The following is a 17,242-nucleotide window of genomic DNA, read 5'->3' on the forward strand; positions in this document are numbered from 1 at the left end:
CCTTGTCAGCTTCGCACCTCGCCTCCCGCTTGGACCACCGGCAGCCTTGTCAATTTCAGGAGTGAGACCAGCGCCCCGGTTGGGGTCTCCTTGGGCATTTCTCTCCCTTTCGGTTTCTAACCTCCTTCCCGTTTCAATCGTCTCGGTTCTTCCTCTTTGTGGCACGGATGGCTGATCCTGATAGGCGACTGCGCCGCGGATTATAGCAAACCAGCGATCACCTCTCTCTCGCCCTCTCAGCTGCAGCTGTACAGATATATATATAAATATAAGTACCCGTGTGAAAGGAACAGATCTTCCATCAAGCTCCTAGAACCCTCCAGATGGTCACTTCCCTCTCCCTCTCCTAAGAAGTTGCATGATGTTGTTGTTGCTGTTATTAATGCACCTTTAATATTCTACAATATATACAAATATATGTATATTTAAGGAAAACAACCACCCGCCTATATCACTATTGCACAGGGCTCTCATTTTTCTTCTGCAAGAAGTCATATCCAATTGATAGACCACATGCTCTGGATTCAGTCCCTGCCATTTCCAATTGCAAGGATCTCCGCAGCAGGACTGGGAAGGGTTTGAACCTGGAACCTCAGAGAGCCAATCAGAGGAGGGAGTCCTCAGCTTTATGGACCAATGGTCTGGCTCGTCCTAAGGCAACTTCCAATATCCAGCAGTACGCCATGTTTTCTGAATGTAGGATGGGAGCCACCAACCTGCCCTCCTTTCGTTGGCTCAGTCTGAAGGGCACTTTTTGCCTCTCTGTGGGTATCTTTCCCCTCTTTGCCTTTGGATTCTGCAGCGCCAAGCAGGGGCCCACAAGGATGTGGCTTTGATTGCACTGGACTGGACTTTTGACCACGCTGTTAGCAAGAAGGGCCTTCTGTTTCTCAATCTGCTCTCCCCCCCACACCGCCAGCTGTAATAATAACCTGGGGGGCAAGGTCAGATGCACTTTAAAAAGCCAACCCCCCATGCAAAGGTCTATCTGATGCCAAAAAGGCATGGGGAGTCCCCTTTCTTCTGCAATAATTGACTGACCCTTGATCCCCCCCACCCCGCTGGCCAAGGGGGTAGGGGGCAGCCACCGCCTTTCAATGTGATACACCCTCCCTCTCCTGCCGCTCCTGCCGCCACCACCCCAGGCCACACGATGGAGCTATCCGAGGTGCGCTGCCTGAGCGACAGCGACGAGTTGTACACCATCAACCAGACGCCCCCTAGCAGCGGTGCTCGCTCCCAGCGCCTGCTGTGGCAGACGGCGGTCCGCCACATCACTGAGCAGCGCTTCATCCAGGAGCACAGCGGAGGGAAAGTGCTGGGCTCGGAGGAGTCCTTCTGCTCCAACCATTCCCACCATCCGCGGTCGGCAGGCAAGAGCCTTGGCGGCCACAACAATGGGGGAACCAAAGTCTTCCCGGAGCGCACGAGCAGCAGTGGGGACCTGGGCTTCCTGCACCTCGACTGCGCTCCAAGCAACTCGGACTTCTTCCTCAACTGGGGCTACACATACCGCGGCGTGATCTTCCCTACCTTGCGCAACTCCTTCAAGTCCCGGGACTTGGAGCGCCTCTACCAACGCTACTTCCTGGGCCAGAGGCGCAAATCCGAGGTGGTGGTGAACATCCTGGATGTGCTCACCAAGCTGACCCTCTTGCTGCTCCACCTCACCTTGGCCTCGGCCCCTATGGACCCCATCAAGGGCATCCTGCTGGGCTTCTTCACGGGCATCGAGGTGGTCATCTGTGCCTTAGTGGTGGTCAGGAAGGATACGACCTCCTACACCTACCTGCAGTACAGTGGGGTGGTCACTTGGGTGGCCATGGCCACACAGATCTTGGCTGCCAGCCTTGGCTGTGGTCTTCTTGGAGATGGAATTGGCTATGTGCTCTTCACGCTCTTCGCCACCTACAGCATGCTGCCTCTGCCCCTCACCTGGGCTATCCTGGCCGGCTTAGTCACCTCCGTTCTGCAGCTCGTCATGGAGATGGTGATCCCGAGGCAAACCATGACCTCCATCAACCAGGTATTTCCTGTGGGTTCATCCTTTTTTCTCTCCGAAGTCACCTTTAGCGGGGCAACTTGTAAGGACACATGTTCATCTCCTCCATGAGCTGGGTTACTAAGACAGCTAGACATCATCATTGAGTAAATCTATCCTTTCTCATAATGGGTTGATTATATCCTAGCAAGGATGTGCTGGTACATTCATAATCCTGATTAATGCAAGAGGAATTACAGGTTCAGACATCTAGCTCTGTTTAGGGTGGGGAGAGGGAGGAGGCAGTGAGACCTTATGAGGAACGACAGATAAAAGTTGGGTTTTTGTCATGATCAAACAACCCGTGTCATGGAAATCTAATGTCCTCCTCATATCCATATTTTAGTCACTTAGTTGGAGATGCAAGTGGAAGGCTATATTGAAGAGCACCCATCCTTAATCTTTATGTTCATCTGCAATGCAACATCTGGCACCCAGATGTTGGATTGCAACTCCCATCTGCATCCCGACCTCTCACATATGTATCCCACTCTTCCCAAGGACCTCAGGACGTTCATTGCTCATGAGCTTGTCTCATGTCATCCTCACCACATCTCTGTGTAGTAGGTTAGGCAGAGAGGCAGCAGCTGGTCCAAAATTATCCAGGTCTGAGGAGTCTGAATGCAGGTCTCCTGTCCCAAGTCCACCACTGCACTCCTGGTCCAAGACCAGCTGTGTCCACTGCAACATTCCCTAGTGGGTCCTCCATATTCTCCTCCACTTGATACTTGTACCAAGTGGTGATCTGGGGTGGATTTGGAGTTAAAAGAATCTACCTGGAAGCAAAATTTAGAAGGCGGTAGATATATTGATGTACCTGAATGTTTTGCAAAACACACACACAAGCTCATTGCAACCCTAAAATGCTGCTTTCAATCCCTGGAGCTATTTTGGCAACCATTCAGTGGACAAGGTTAATCAAGAAGGAGAACAGTTTCAACTGGATATACTGTACCTTTTCTTATTTTTGGATTCTTGGTTTCTGCCTGTATCGTGCTAATATGGAGCATATTGGAATACCACCTCACCTTGCAGTGGGTGAGGTGTCAGTTCGCAAATCCCTAGCACTTGTGCATATCACACCTTTCAGTGGGCTTGACAATCTGCATTTGACACCTTCAAATCTGTCCTGATTGCATATCATGATGGATGAAGCAGGGAATGTAGCAATATATGCTTGGAGCCACCTGATGGGTCTGTGGTCAAATTAGCATCGAACCTTAGTTTCTGAGAAGTAAATCAGATCATCTCTCCACTAAATGACAGTGTTCACTGAGTAGTGCTGGTTTCTTAGTTCGTGGGCTGCTGTCGCTGAGGTGTTTTGTTCCCTCAACCCACTGCAAAACAGTATTCAATCTCAAAAAAATAAAAATGCAGATCATGCCAAATGGCTTTTGCTGGGGGTCCGGTTCTCTGTTTCTGCCACCCGCACAAAGGTTTTGAGTGATGAGGTCTCGAAAGAAGTAATTGTTATGTCGGTCTTGGCTTCTGCCAGTTTCTAATTTATCAGGGATTAATGATGGTGAACAGGGAGAGATCAGTCACTTTTGTCATTTATTTGGCATACACGAGAGAGTCAGCTTGGTCACAATGCTGAACTCTCAAATCCCCACTCAGCCATGAAAGTTACTGACTGATTTAGGGATGGTCACAGCCTCTCTGACTAACCTACCTCACAGGGTTGTTGTGAGTAAAAAATTAGAGAGAAGTAGCCTTGAGCTACTTGGAAAAAAGGTGGGATATTAATGCAACAATATAATACATAAATGAATCAGTTTTATCTATTCCTAAATTTGTTTTCTGAAAGCAGAAATATATTAAAAATTGAAACAAAAATCCATTTTCTTTTATTACAAGTTTTAAGATATACGTGGTACTTTTTTTTTATAAAAAAAGCGTCTTCCCTCAAGTAAATAAATAATGTCAGCTGTATATATAAAATAAACAAACTGGAAAGCTTGCAGGTCTAAGGATTATTTTGCTGTGTGACACAATGCAACCCAACATTTTACAGGGGCATGAGATCTAAAAAGTGGAAACTCTCATCTGCTTTAGAAATTGTCTTGCTGATAGGAATTGACTTTATTTATTTATTTATTAAAAATCCAAGAGAAATGTTTTGTGCACTTAACACTTTGCGGGTGGGGTGAGCCCTTAAATACTTAGCAATTGCCTTTTAATACACAATTTCAGATTATTTTAGGTTCACAGTCCCCATTTTTTCAAATGACTGTAGTAGCAGCTTGACCTGTAGCAGGAATTGACAAACAAAGGTGTTGTTGTTGTTTTTTTACAATCATGAGAAAACCTCATCACCTGTTGTAAGACATAGTTGGCAGCCCTTTTGACACATGCCTTTTAGTCAGAAGAGAGAACCCAGAACAGATCATTTGGTTTAGGAAGCATTGGAGGAGGGGGAGACGGAAATGATTTATGGACCAGTGGCGTAGCGTGGGGGGTGCAGGGGGGGCCGGCCGCACCGGGCGCAACATCTGGGGGTTAGGGTTAGGGGGCGCAAATCCACGGGTTAGGGGTTGCAAATCCACGGGTTAGGGGGCACAAATTACTTGCCTTGCCCCGGGTGCTGACAATCCACGCTATGCCACTGTTATGGAGTAATAGTTTATTGACACCTAAGATTGCTAGAGCTCCGATCCTAGATCCTGTTTTCATTGTCAAGGGCTCAGCAATGGGATATGTGTTGGCAGCTGTTTTGAAGAAAGCACCTCTGAGCAAGTTGAGAGCGTATTTTACCACTGAGTCCTGGAAGCCTACAAACATATGAGGGAACAGAGACCAGTACAGCTCAGAGGGAAAAGGCATTTTCATTAGGATTGTGATCCCATTTCTGCCATTTTTACAAACTGGATCAGAAATAGGACTAACTTTCTTATGCTCTAGCAACCTCTCAAATCAAAGCTGGTACCTGCAGATCCATCTCTCCTATGTCTTATTTAACTCTCATTTCCACTGAACACAACAGCTTGCAATAACTCGGCAGCCTTTTAGGAATCAGTTTGGTATATCCCCTACTTTAGAATAGAAGAATAAGGATATCATTTTGAGACTTTACTACCCTATTCTCATTTCTAGTTTCCTTGGTTCTACTCCTTCACAGTCGTTTTTTCACAGCGTTTGTGCACTCTGTGATAGTTATAGCCAGGGCTGGCAGCAGAAGCTGACCAAGTCAGGCAAATGCCAAAGGCGGGTGAGCTGGGTGGCATTAGACTGACCACCTGGTCTTTCAGTCCACAATAGTCCAGACTTGACTGATGGGTCGGGGAAGGCTTTGCCCATTTTTGTTGTGGTCCGATAACTTCATTTTAGCAGTACAAATTTTGAGTGTCTGTACCTGGCGTCTAGGGATGCGGGTGGCACTGTGGGTTAAACCACAAAGCCTAGGACTTGCCGATCAGAAGGTCGGTGGTTCGAATCTCCACAACAGGATGAGCTCCTGTTGCTCAGTCCCTGCTCCTGCCAACCTAGCAGTTCAAAAGCACGTCAAAGTGCAAGTAGATAAATAGGTACCACTCTGGCGGGAAGGTAAACGCCGTTTCCATGCGCTGCTCTGGTTCGCCAGAAGCAGCTTAGTTATGCTGGCCACATGATCCAGAAGCTGTACGCCGGCTCCCTCGGCCAATAAAGAGTTGGCCATGACTGGACCTAATGGTCAGGCATCCCTTTACCTTTTTACCTGGCATCTGAAGACAGGAACTCACAAACATCCAATGGATCTGAAATACAAAAGGAAGCACTTATTGCTTTTGCAGTGCATGGATAAAATATGGAACTCACCCCCACCAGAGGCAGTGATGAACACCAACATGGGTGACCTTAAGAGGGAGGAGAGTACTGATGCACACAAGTCCTGCTTGCAGGTTTTCCACAGACGCCAGATTGGCCACTGCAAGAATAGAGTTCTGGATTAGATATGCCTTTGGCCTGAAGCAGCAGGCTCTTCTTATGATCCTAGCCTTCTGCTTGCTGCACAGAGAGAGGGGAAGCACAGGGATGCAGGGATCTGCCATACATCTCACCTGACTCCTGCTCTAGCTAGCTAGCAGAGGACAGGCTGGGGAATGAACCAGGGACCTTCTAAATTGTAAGGCAGATACGCTGCCACTGCTGGGATGCAGTGATGGGGCTCAGAGAAGCAGTGGTGGCTGCTGTTTGACCAGTCCGCCCCCCCCAGCACAGAAACCGATGCTTGCTCGCCCTCTCTTTTCGGGTGGTGCAGCACGGACAATTGGAACATCTCTCTGTCCAGCAAGAGAGAAGTGAGTGCTTACAGTATCTCCGCTGTCAGAGGAATTATACTTCTCCATATCAGTTGCTCGGATCACAAGTGGGAAACTCCTGTTGCATTTGGGTCCCTCTTACAGGAATATGGTTGGCTACATTGAGAACAGCATGCTCTTCTTGTGTATCTAAAAGGGCATTCGTTTTGATTTTGTTTGTGGCTGCCCTTGAGACAGACCCAGAAACTCCAGTGGGTGCAGAATGCCGTGGCGAGACTCCTTACGGGGTCCTCGCTGCGGGATCACATTCAGCTGGTGCTATACCAGCTGCACTGGCTCCTGGTGGAGTACAGGATCAGGTTTAAGGTGCTGGTTTTAACCTTTAAAGCCCTTCACGGCCTAGGACCCTCGTACCTACGGGACCGCCTCTCCTGGTATGTCCCATGGAGGACCTTACAGTCTTCAAACAAAAACATCTTGGAGGTCCTGGGCCACAGGGAGGTTAGGCTGGCCTCAACCAGAGCCAGGGCTTTTTCGGCTGTGGCTCCAATCTGGTGGAATGCTCTGTCACAAGAGACTAGGGCCCTGCGGGACTTGACATCTTTCCGCAGGGCCTGCAAGACATAGCTGTTCCACCAGGCCTTTGGCCAGGGCACAGCCTGACCCCCTCCTTTGGCAATCCTCACAGAACTCTAGCCCAATGGTTGCCATTAATTTGATTTTGAATTGATTTTAAAATGAATTGATTTTAGAATGCTGTGTTACTTTTATTGTTGTTAGCAGCTCTGAGCCCAGCTTTGGCTGGGGAGGGCAGGATATAAAATTATTATTATTATTATTATTATTATTATTATTGAGAGGGGCGATCAGAAAAACCCCACTGGAAGGAATGGCTGGTGGAATCCTGAACAGACTACCTTCCTCCTCAGTTGGAGGCAGTACACTTCTGGATCCCAGTTGCTGAGAAACACAAAAGCAGAGAGTGCTGTTGTGTTCAGGTCCTGTTGTCAGGCTTCCCATGGGTATCTGGGTGGCTACTGTGAGATCAGGACCTCAGCCTTGATGGGCCGTTGGCCTGATCCAGCAGGCTCTGCTTAAGTTCTTATAGTGTACCTTCCACCCTTTGAGCTGGCAGAGGTGGTATCAAATGTGGTCTTGAATATATCCTGGTTATTCTGGGGGATTTCAACACCTCGTGTCCCTCACCTGCTGTAACTCTGGATTGCCTGAGTGAAAGCACATGGCTCCAATCGAGCTTGGATGATACGTTGTGAAGTACTGGAAGTGCGGGGCGCGGGTGGCACTGTGGGTTAAACCACAGAGCCTGGGACTTGCCAATCAGAAGGCCGGCGGTTCAAATCTTCATGACGGGCTGAGCTCTCATTGCTCGGTCCCTGCTCCTGCCAACCTAGCAATTCGAAAGCATGTCAAAGTGAAAGTAGATAAATAGGTACCACTCCGGCAGGAAGGTAAACGGCGTTTCCGTGCACTGCTCTGGCTCGCCAGAAGCAGCTTAGTCATGCTGGTCACATGACTCGGATGCTGTACACCAGCTCCCTCGGCCAGTAAAGCGAGATGAGCGCCGCAACCCCAGAGTCGGCCATGACTGGACCTAATGGTCAGGGGTCCCTTTACCTTTACCTTTACTGGAAGTGCCTAGTCTTTCTTGTTCTGTTAAATGCTTTAGGGTTGTGCAGGATATGGACAGGCTCTTTGGAGAGGATTTGCAGGTGCAAACATTGCCCTTCCTGGCTGCTGGCAGTTGCCAGAGTGGGATTGGCTGCTTGGGCATCCAAGGTGATGTGAGATGTTATTAGCATTCGTGCTAAAGGCCCTGGTAAAGAGGTTGTGTATAATGAAGATGCCAGATGCACCTATGCTGGGAGGGAATTCCACAACTAAGGGGTGCCAGAGCAAATGTCCTCTCCTGGGCTGCCACCACCTGAACCAAGTCTGCTGTCTGCTGATTTAAAACCCAGGAGAGTCTGTAGGGTAGGATGAGGTCTCTCAGGTATTTGGGGCCGAAGTCATCTAGGGCTAAGTCATGCAGGGGGTGGAGGCCCCCATGTCCTTGATGGGGCAAGACCATTTCTTAGGAAACACCTGCACCGTGCCGCAAATTTTAGTATCTTCTAGCCAATTTGCTACAACTGGTTTCTTATCCACCTGATGCCAAACCTGGTTTTCATAGCAATACAGCTTGGGCTATCCTTGTAGTTGCTTGCACCAGGAACTGCACAAGCAAGGTAGATGCATGCTGTGTTTCATCCCAGCTTATTTTCCCGGACCACTCAGCAGATTTGATCAGGCTAGATCTGATTTCAGGAGGCGGCGCTGGGAGCCTCTGCTCCACCCTGCAGCTGTTGTGACTCCCATAAACCTTAAAAGGATTATCTTATTATGACTAGACTGGTGTAGATAGCTGTCTCGGTGTGTCTGAATTCAATGTCTTCCCACACCCACAGCTCAGACATTTCCCAAGGAAAAGTAAGTGATGATTCAGTCCCAGAGTAATTTGTACATATTGGTTTCCTGATAACTCTTAGCTTCTAGATTTCAACCCATCTTCTCCAGGCAGTAGATCTGGTGAGTGTGCATTCCTGCACACAGACTATGTAAGTAACTTACGGAATTTACTCTCATAGGGTTTCCCCTCCAAAAAAATATATATCCCTCTCTTGTAATACTAGAAACCCAGGGTCATCCAGTGAAAATGAAGGTTCAGGAGAGACAATAGGAAGTTCTTCTTCACACAGTGCATAGTGAATGCAATACCACATGACATAGGAATGACACCAACTTGGATGGCTTTAAATTCATGGCAGTTAATGGCTATCAGCAGAGATGGGAGGGTTATACCTCTGGTGTCAGAGGCCACACGTGATTGCTTTTGCACACAAGTCAGACTTGTAGCCTTCCCAGAGGCATCTTCTTGGCCACTGGTTGGAAATGGGAGGCTGGACTAGACAGACCCTTGTTCAGATCCAGAAGGACTCTTCTAATGTTCCTAAGATGCAGAGGCGGTCAGTAGCTTAGGTTGTCCACCCACACCAAGAGGTACAGAGGTGGTATGCCTCTGGATATTAGCTGCTGGGAAGAAACAACAGGGAAATTCCAAAGTGATGCTTTAAAGGCATTTGGTTGGCAGTGGATGGAAACAAAACAACTCACCACATGGTCGATCTCACCCTGCACGGAAGTTCTTATATTCCTGTACCCTTTCAATAAGCTGCTGAGCTTTAGTGCCCATCCATCCTTGTATTTGGGGTCACAGACTCCTAATTTTAGAGCATGGTCCCTCCTCCCACCTGCCCCCACTGGACAAAACAGTTTGTGACACCGGTACATTTCCTTGGCAAGATTTCTGTTAGGCTTCCTCAGTCTTCTTCAAGTATTTATGAAAGCTTTACAACAGGCTTCCTCAACCTCGGCCCTCCAGATGTTTTAAAACTACAATTCCCATCATCCCTGACCACTGGTCCTGCTAGTTAGGGATCATGGGAGTTGTAGTCCCAAAACATCTGGAGGGCTGAGGTTGAGGAAGCCTGCTTTACAAACTCATCTGTTTTCCTTGCCTTTTAATTTAGAGGGATGTTTTTTTTTTTGCATGGGCTGCTACTGCTGGTGGGTTGTTAGCATTTACTGACTTGTATTGCAGTGTGATGTTTTTGTAGCGGTTTGAGCTGCATGTTTCGATGCTTCTCTTCTTAATCAAATTGCGTATTTGCTATTCATGTGAGCCACCTTGGGCGGGCTGTAGTCTGGAAAGGCACTTCGGAAATATCTGAAATGAACAGTTTTAAAGGGTGTTGTGTTGAATATTAGGTTCAACACTTAGAATGGCTTTGACACTCCAGCTTCGTGTATGACCATTGCTTCTTGAAAGCTGGCAGCACTCTAAATGCCAGTGGTCACAACTTCAGATGGACTTCAACACACTAAAGGTAAAGGACCCCTGACAGTTAAGTCCATTTGCAAATGATCCTGGGGTTGTGGCGCTCATCTCGCTTTACAGGCCGAGGGAGCCGACGTTTGTCCGCAGCCAGTTCTCCAGGTCATGTGGCCAGCATGACTAAGCCACTTCTGGCAAAACCAGAGCAGCACACAGAAATGCTGTTTACCTTCCCGCAGGAGCGGTACCTACCGTATTTTTTGCTCAATAAGACTCATTTTTCCCCTCCTAAAAAGTAAGGGGAAATGTGTGTGCATCTTATGGAGCGAATGCAGGCTGTGCGGCTAAGCCAGAAGCTTTCACTGTGCAGCCATCCCTCTTGCTGTTCTGGCTTCTGAGATTCAGAATAATTTTTCTTGTTTTCCTCCTCCAAAAACCAGGTGCGTCTTGTGGTCTGGTGCATCTTAGACAGCGAAAAATATGGTATTTATCTACTTGCACTTTGACATGCTTTCGAACTGCTAGGTTGGCAGGAGCTGGGACCAAGCAACGGGAGCTCACCCCATTGCAGGGATTTGAACCACCAACCTTCCGATCAGCAAGCCCTAGGCTCAGTGGTTTAGACCACAGCACCACCTGCATCCCTTTTTCAACACACTACTCAATCCTTTATCAACCAGTCCAACAGCCAGTTGTAACTATAGTAATTGTTTTATTTTGGATTATTCAAAGAGGAAAGGTAACCAACAAACTCAACTCCCCGTCATGCTTACTTGTAAATTTTAGTTGTAGTGTTTAACTGGCATATATTAACATTAACAAACTGAGTTCCTTCTTACACCTATTGCTCTCTATTTTGTTGACATAAGTAACTTAACTGCAGAAGAAAGTTCCTCTTGGGAGTATGTTGTCTTAAGCTTTCCCTCCATTTAAGCTAGATTTCTGTTCTGTGTTGATCCTACCTTTTTTCTGTATATTTGTCAAAGTGCTTGCATCTTATTTGATGCAAATAAACCTGCAGATCATTAATAAAAAGAAAAGAAATGCTTTTTGCAACAACCACATCAGGTGAGCCTTACCTTTGGCATGGCCGCCATCCCTATCCCTTGCTTGTTTGTTTAAGAGAAATAAAAAAGAGAAATGGGACAAAATGGAAGAGAGATAAATAAGATGAAAATAAACACATAGGAGGGAAGAAGGCAGGCAGGCAAGCAGGCAGGCATGGTGTGGAATTACCGTAATTTTTAATCTTGTGCACAATTACCTGGGAGTAAAGCCCAGTGAACTGAGTGGGACAGACATGCCTAAAATAAGAACACAAGACAAGCCTGATGGATCAGGTCCATGGCGTACCGAGACCATCCTCCTCCTCTCACAGGGACTGACCAGATGGGAAGTCGGTAAACTGGACATGAGTGTCCCAGCATTCCCCTCACCTGCAATTCTGAACAACTAGCATAATTGCAGTGCAACACTGGGGGTTCATGCTAAAGGAGATGTGTGTCTGCAATGGTTAGACCAGGGTTGGGGAACCTGCACCCCTCCAGGTCTTGTTGGACTACAGAATGGATGGTAAAGTCTTGACCCTCCAGATGTTGCTAAACTTCAGCTCCTGATCACCCCTGACCATTGGTCATGCTGGCTGGGGATTATGGAAGTTGGAATCCAACAACGTCTGGAGGGCAACAGAATCCCCATCCCTGGCTTAGTCAATCAGTGGGCTGATTTAATAAATTAAACTTTGATTAACTAGACAGGGGTCCCCATTTAAACAAGCAGCTGATTTTTAAATAAATAGATACTTACAATTACTTTAATACAGTGGTATCTTGGGTTACAGACTCTTCAGGTTACAGACGCTTCAGGTTACAGACTCCGCTAACCCAGAAATAGTACCTCTGGTTAAGAACTTTGCTTCAGGATGAGAACAGAAATCGTGCAGTGGTGGCAGTGGGAGGCCCCATTAGCTAAAGTGGTGCTTCAGGTTAAGAACAGTTTCAGGTTAAGAATGGACCTCCAGAATGAATTAAGTTCATAACCAGAGGTACCACTGTATAGGAACTTATAAAAACTGTCAATGGTACAAGGCACCTTGAGAAAGAACCAGGTGTTATTCCACTACAATTCCCATCACTTTTGACCATTGATCATGTTGGCTGGGACTAATGGGAGTTGGGAATCCAGCAACAACTGGGTGGAGGGCAGGTTTATTTTTTTTTATTTGCAAAAATGTCTATATTGCCAGCCTTAAGAAAACAAATTATTTTGGCTGTGAATGCCATAAAATCAACAGTAAAATGTCATCCACAAAACTAGTACAAAATGCATAAGAAATGTGTTTTGTGTTCCCCATCCCTGGTCTGCAGGTAAATTGATGAAAGGAGTGTCTGTAAGAATGTACAGAGAATATTTCTCAGCCACGGCCAGCTCTAATCCCTCTGCAATTGTGATTGATTGGTTAATTCATTATTTAAAATATTCTCATCCTGTCCTTCCATTCAACATGGACCTACAGGATAGCTTACAACAAAGTTAAAAATACCAGACATAATAAAGCCATATAAAAACCAAGACATGAAAGTACTGCTGGCAGATAAAAGGAATGTGTTCCCACCAGACAATGCAGAAAGATAAGCAGCACCAGTATTTCACAGCCCTCCAGGAAAGTACCATCTTAATTTTATACTGGGAAGCTAGCAAGGTAAGCTTAGAAAAGAGCAGTGTTCTTCAGCTTGGGGCTCCCAGGTGTTGCTGGACTACAAATCCTACCATCCTCAGCCAGTTTAGCTCAAGGATGATGGGAGTTGTAGTCCAACAACATTTGGGGAGCCAAAGTTGAAGACCACTGGAGGAGAATTCTCCATAAAGTTAGTACCTATGTGGAAAAGCCCTGTTTTGCATTGCTACCCGCTACCCACTTCAGATCCATGCAGGGAGGGCTGCTGGAAATTGTCTAAACATTTTAGTTGACTTGACTGGAAGAAAGCTGTCCTTGAGACATTCTGGTTCCCAGGTCATTGAGGGGTAAGAAGATAAGATTGTAAGAGGAGCCAGCTGGTTCAGGGCAATGGCCCATCTAGTCCAGCATTGTGTTCTCACAGAGGCCAACCAGATGTAACCTAGGGAGGGTTCTGCCTTGGCTGCCCTTGATTTAGGACCTTAAAGTTTAAAAACAGCACCGAATTGGATCCTAGATGGTGGAAACCTGGTGGAATACAGAAACAGGTTATAGAGAGCCAGTGTACAGTGGTTAAGAGCGGTAGACTCGTAATCTGGTGAACCAGGTTCGGGTCTCCAGTCCTCCACATGCAGCTGCTGGGTGACCTTGGGCTAGTCACACTTCTCTGAAGTCTCTCAGCCCCACTCACCTCACAGAGTGTTTGTTGTGGGGGAGGAAGGGAAAGGAGAATGTTAGCCGCTTTGAGGCTCCTTCGGGTAGTGATAAAGTGGGATATAAAATCTAAACTCATTATTATTATTATTTCTGGATACAAACTGTACAGGAAGAACAGGAAATTGTATGTTTGTTTATTTATCTATTTATATATTTAGCAATCACATCAATGACAGAAAGATATAAAAACAGTTGCAATACAGATGCAGAATGAGGATCATCTCAAAGGCATCAAAGAGGACATAGAGACCAACGAGCTAGAAAGGGACAGGATCCTCCACAGAATGACTGTGGGTGGATATACCGCAGAGTAATTTTAGAATTGGCAGCATGCTATTTTTTGGCCACCTGACCAAAATGTCCAGGATGATCTTGAGAAAGAGAATGAAATCACAGAGGCATCCACAGGAGGAAATGTTGGAGTAATGGGTGATTTTAAGGTAAAGGTAAAGGTACCCCTGCCCGTACGGGCCAGTCTTGACAGACTCTGGGGTTGTGCGCCCATCTCACTTAAGAGGCCAGGGGCCAGCGCTGTCCGGAGACACTTCCAGGTCACATGGCCAGTGTGACATCGCTGCTCTGGCGAGCCAGAGCTGCACACGGAAACGCCGTTTACCTTCCCGCTGGTAAGCGGTCCCTATTTATCTACTTGCACCCAGAGGTGCTTTCGAACTGCTAGGTTGGCAGGCGCTGGGACCGAGCAGCGGGAGCGCACCCCGCAGCAGGGATTCGAACCGCCGACCTTTCGATCGGCAAGTCCTAGGCGCTGAGGCTTTAACCCACAGCGCCACCTGTGTCCCCTATGGGTGATTTTAGTTACCCATAAAATGGGTAAGTGCAAGTTCTGGTCACAACAAAAAGTTTCTAGATGCCCTGAATGATTGCGTTCTACAACAGTTTCTCATCAATCTAACCAGAGGGGAGGCAACACTGAGCTTAATCATAAACTGTGTCCAGAACATGGTGCAATATGTAAGCTAGGATGCATACTGCAAATTGGGAAAGGTACTGCTAGAGTTGGGACGCGGGTCACGCTGTGGGTTAAACCACAGAGCCTAGGGCTTGCTGATCAGAAGGTTGGCAGGTCGAATCCCTGTGCCGTGGTGAGCTCCCGTTGCCCGGTCCCTGCTCCTGCCGATCTAGCAGTTTGAAAGCACGTCAAAGTGCAAGTAAATAAATAGGTACCGCTCTGGCGGGAAGGTAAACGGCATTTCCGTGCGCTGCTTTGGTTTGCCAGAAGTGGCTTAGTCATGCTGGCCACATGACCCAGAAGCTGTACGCCGGCTCCCTTGGCCAATAAAGCGAGATGAGTGCTGCAACCCCAAAGTCGGCCATGACTGGACCTAATGGTCAGGGGTCTCTTTACCTTTACCTTTACTGCTAGAGTCAGGTAAAGGTAAAGGACCCCTGGACGGTTAAGTCCAATCAAAGGTGACTATGGGGTTGTGGCGCTCATCTCACTTTCCAGGCCGAGGAAGCCGGTCTTTACTAAAGAGTAGAAAAATCAAAACTATATACACTTAGAGAAATGAAAGGGAGGTGGAAAAGCAAGCTATAACCTGTAAATACTGGGGGAGCTGTCCACATGTCATGGTTCTGAAATATTTTCTATTCCAAAGTTAATGTGCAAGTTGTTAGACTTGCAGCATTTTCATTTGGCTCCCTCTAGTGGAAACCTCTACACTTCTCACAAGCACAGTCTTTGAATTCTCTGTTTAGCTTTGATTCTAGATCTTTTTTTTTTCAATTAATCTGAAGAGCAGATGTCTCACAGAAGGGAAATATTAGATAGGATCTGTCCTATTTGAAGCAAAAGGAAGCTCTTCATGGAATCTTTTTCATTTGTTTGTTTGTTTTGAGGGAACCAGTGTGTGAAATGTCTGAGTGTTTCCTTCATTCAGAAATAGGTATTTAGAGCATTACTTAAAGGTGTATAGATATTGGGACCTGGGGACTGAAAGTTTCATTTCTTGGTTCTAGACCACATTTTTTGCACTCAGATGTTTCTGCATCAAGGAAAATTGAGAAGAAGCAAAGTTTCTGAAGGGCTTTGCAGGCAAAAGAGGGGGGTGGGAGATCAGTACCTGTTCTGTCCAGTCAAGAGCATCTTGGGTAGGAGGGTTGGAATTGATCTATATGGACAATTGGTCTGAACTAGTAAAAATGCTGTCCTTACCTGAAAATATTTTGCTACGTAGAAAGTCTAAAGAGCGTCAACTCTCCACTTTCTCAAAGCAAGGTTGAGGTCATGGGCACCAGTATCCAAATCTACACTGGGAACACATTCCCTCCAGTGCAGGGGCCCTGAAAATAGTGAAATAGTGGAATTACAAGGTGGAGCGTAGGTGGCAGTGTTAGAAATTAGCCAGGCGCTAGGTGCATTTTACATCTGGCTTTTGACCACTTGCGACCAATGAGGATGCCTTGGCACCAGGATAGTGCCTGCCTGACACCTCCACCATCTGGAAGTGCATGTCTGGGGATCCTTGCATCTAGACTGTTTTCACACACTAATACCCCCATCCAATGGAATTCTATCACTTATATTTTATCTGCACAATCCAAATGAATTTCAGGAAGCAAAATGCTTTTTCTGTGCAGCCTGAACAGGAAAGGTCAATTACAGTCTGTCCATCATTTGAAAAATACGGGGGCTGTCTTGCCCCCAAAATGAAAAATGCCACCAGAGCATGCACAGTCCCAACCAGCTGACCACACTGAGTTTGAGCATCAAACCTCAGGGTTCCTAGTAGATTTTATCCATAGCAGCAGCTCCTAGGAAACCAAGCTCAGTGTGGTCTAACTTGACAGATGTTTACAAAGACTAGTTTTCTGTTCCTTCCCCGTTGTTTGCAATGAAGGACATTGTAAAGAAATAATGGCTCATATTTCAGATCACATTTCCCAACCAGTATGCTTTATTGAATTCTGGCTTGCAATGAATCAGGAATCCCTCTGTGTGTATTTATTGCATGTGTTACAAAGTCCTAGCAATGGGAAAGTGGCTGGGCCATGCAATTCTTGGCTTCTGTTACTGCCACTCCCATAGTGACCATAATATGCTATCCATTTGTTTGCATGCATTCATGAGATTGTTTACATAAATGGCATGCCCTTCCATTTGTGTGTGTGTGTGTGTGTGTGTGTGACATTTTAATATGCAGTTTCCCTATTTAAGACAATGGTAGCATGGCCCTGAAGACAAATGGTGTAAAATCCCACAGAAAACTGCATATTGTGCCATATTTGGGGTTCTGCTTGGACAGAACTAATTGAAAATGTCAAATTCTACCCACTGAAGACTTTGGCTTACAGGTGAAGTTTGCCGTAGGAAAGAACAGCCACACTTCTCTCCATATAGACAGTGGTACCTCAGGTTACATACGCTTCAAGTTACATATGCTTCAGGTTACAGACTTCGCTAACCCAGAGGGTTAAGTTCAGGTTAAGAACTTTGCTTCAGGATGAGAACAGAAATCGTGCTCCGGTGGCGCAGCAGCAGCAGGAGGCCCAATTAGCTAAAGTGGTGCTTCAGGTTAAGAACAGTTTCAGGTTAAGAACGGACCTCCGGAAAGAATTAAGTACTTAACCTGAGGTACCACTGTATTTGCTTCTTCACATGTGATAAATATAATGTGAAATACAACCTCTGGCCCGTGGGCTGACTTGGATTTGCC

General features: G+C 46.6%; 1 protein-coding gene across 2 annotated transcripts in view; it reads left to right on the forward strand.

The window, feature by feature from the left end:
* The first annotated feature begins 239 nt into the window (after positions 1-239).
* Positions 240-17,242, forward strand: part of ADCY8 (adenylate cyclase 8) — a 124,394-nt gene continuing 107,391 nt past the window's right edge. For both annotated transcript variants that reach the window (XM_081918668.1, XM_081918669.1), the window contains exon 1: positions 240-2,026. In XM_081918668.1, the coding sequence (XP_081774794.1) occupies positions 1,154-2,026 (873 nt within the window). In that variant the 5' untranslated portion in view covers positions 240-1,153. The remainder of the gene's footprint in view (positions 2,027-17,242) is intronic.

Source organism: Podarcis melisellensis (assembly GCF_964234715.1).
Source record: "Podarcis melisellensis genome assembly, chromosome: 7".
Classification (NCBI taxonomy): domain Eukaryota; kingdom Metazoa; phylum Chordata; class Lepidosauria; order Squamata; family Lacertidae; genus Podarcis; species Podarcis melisellensis.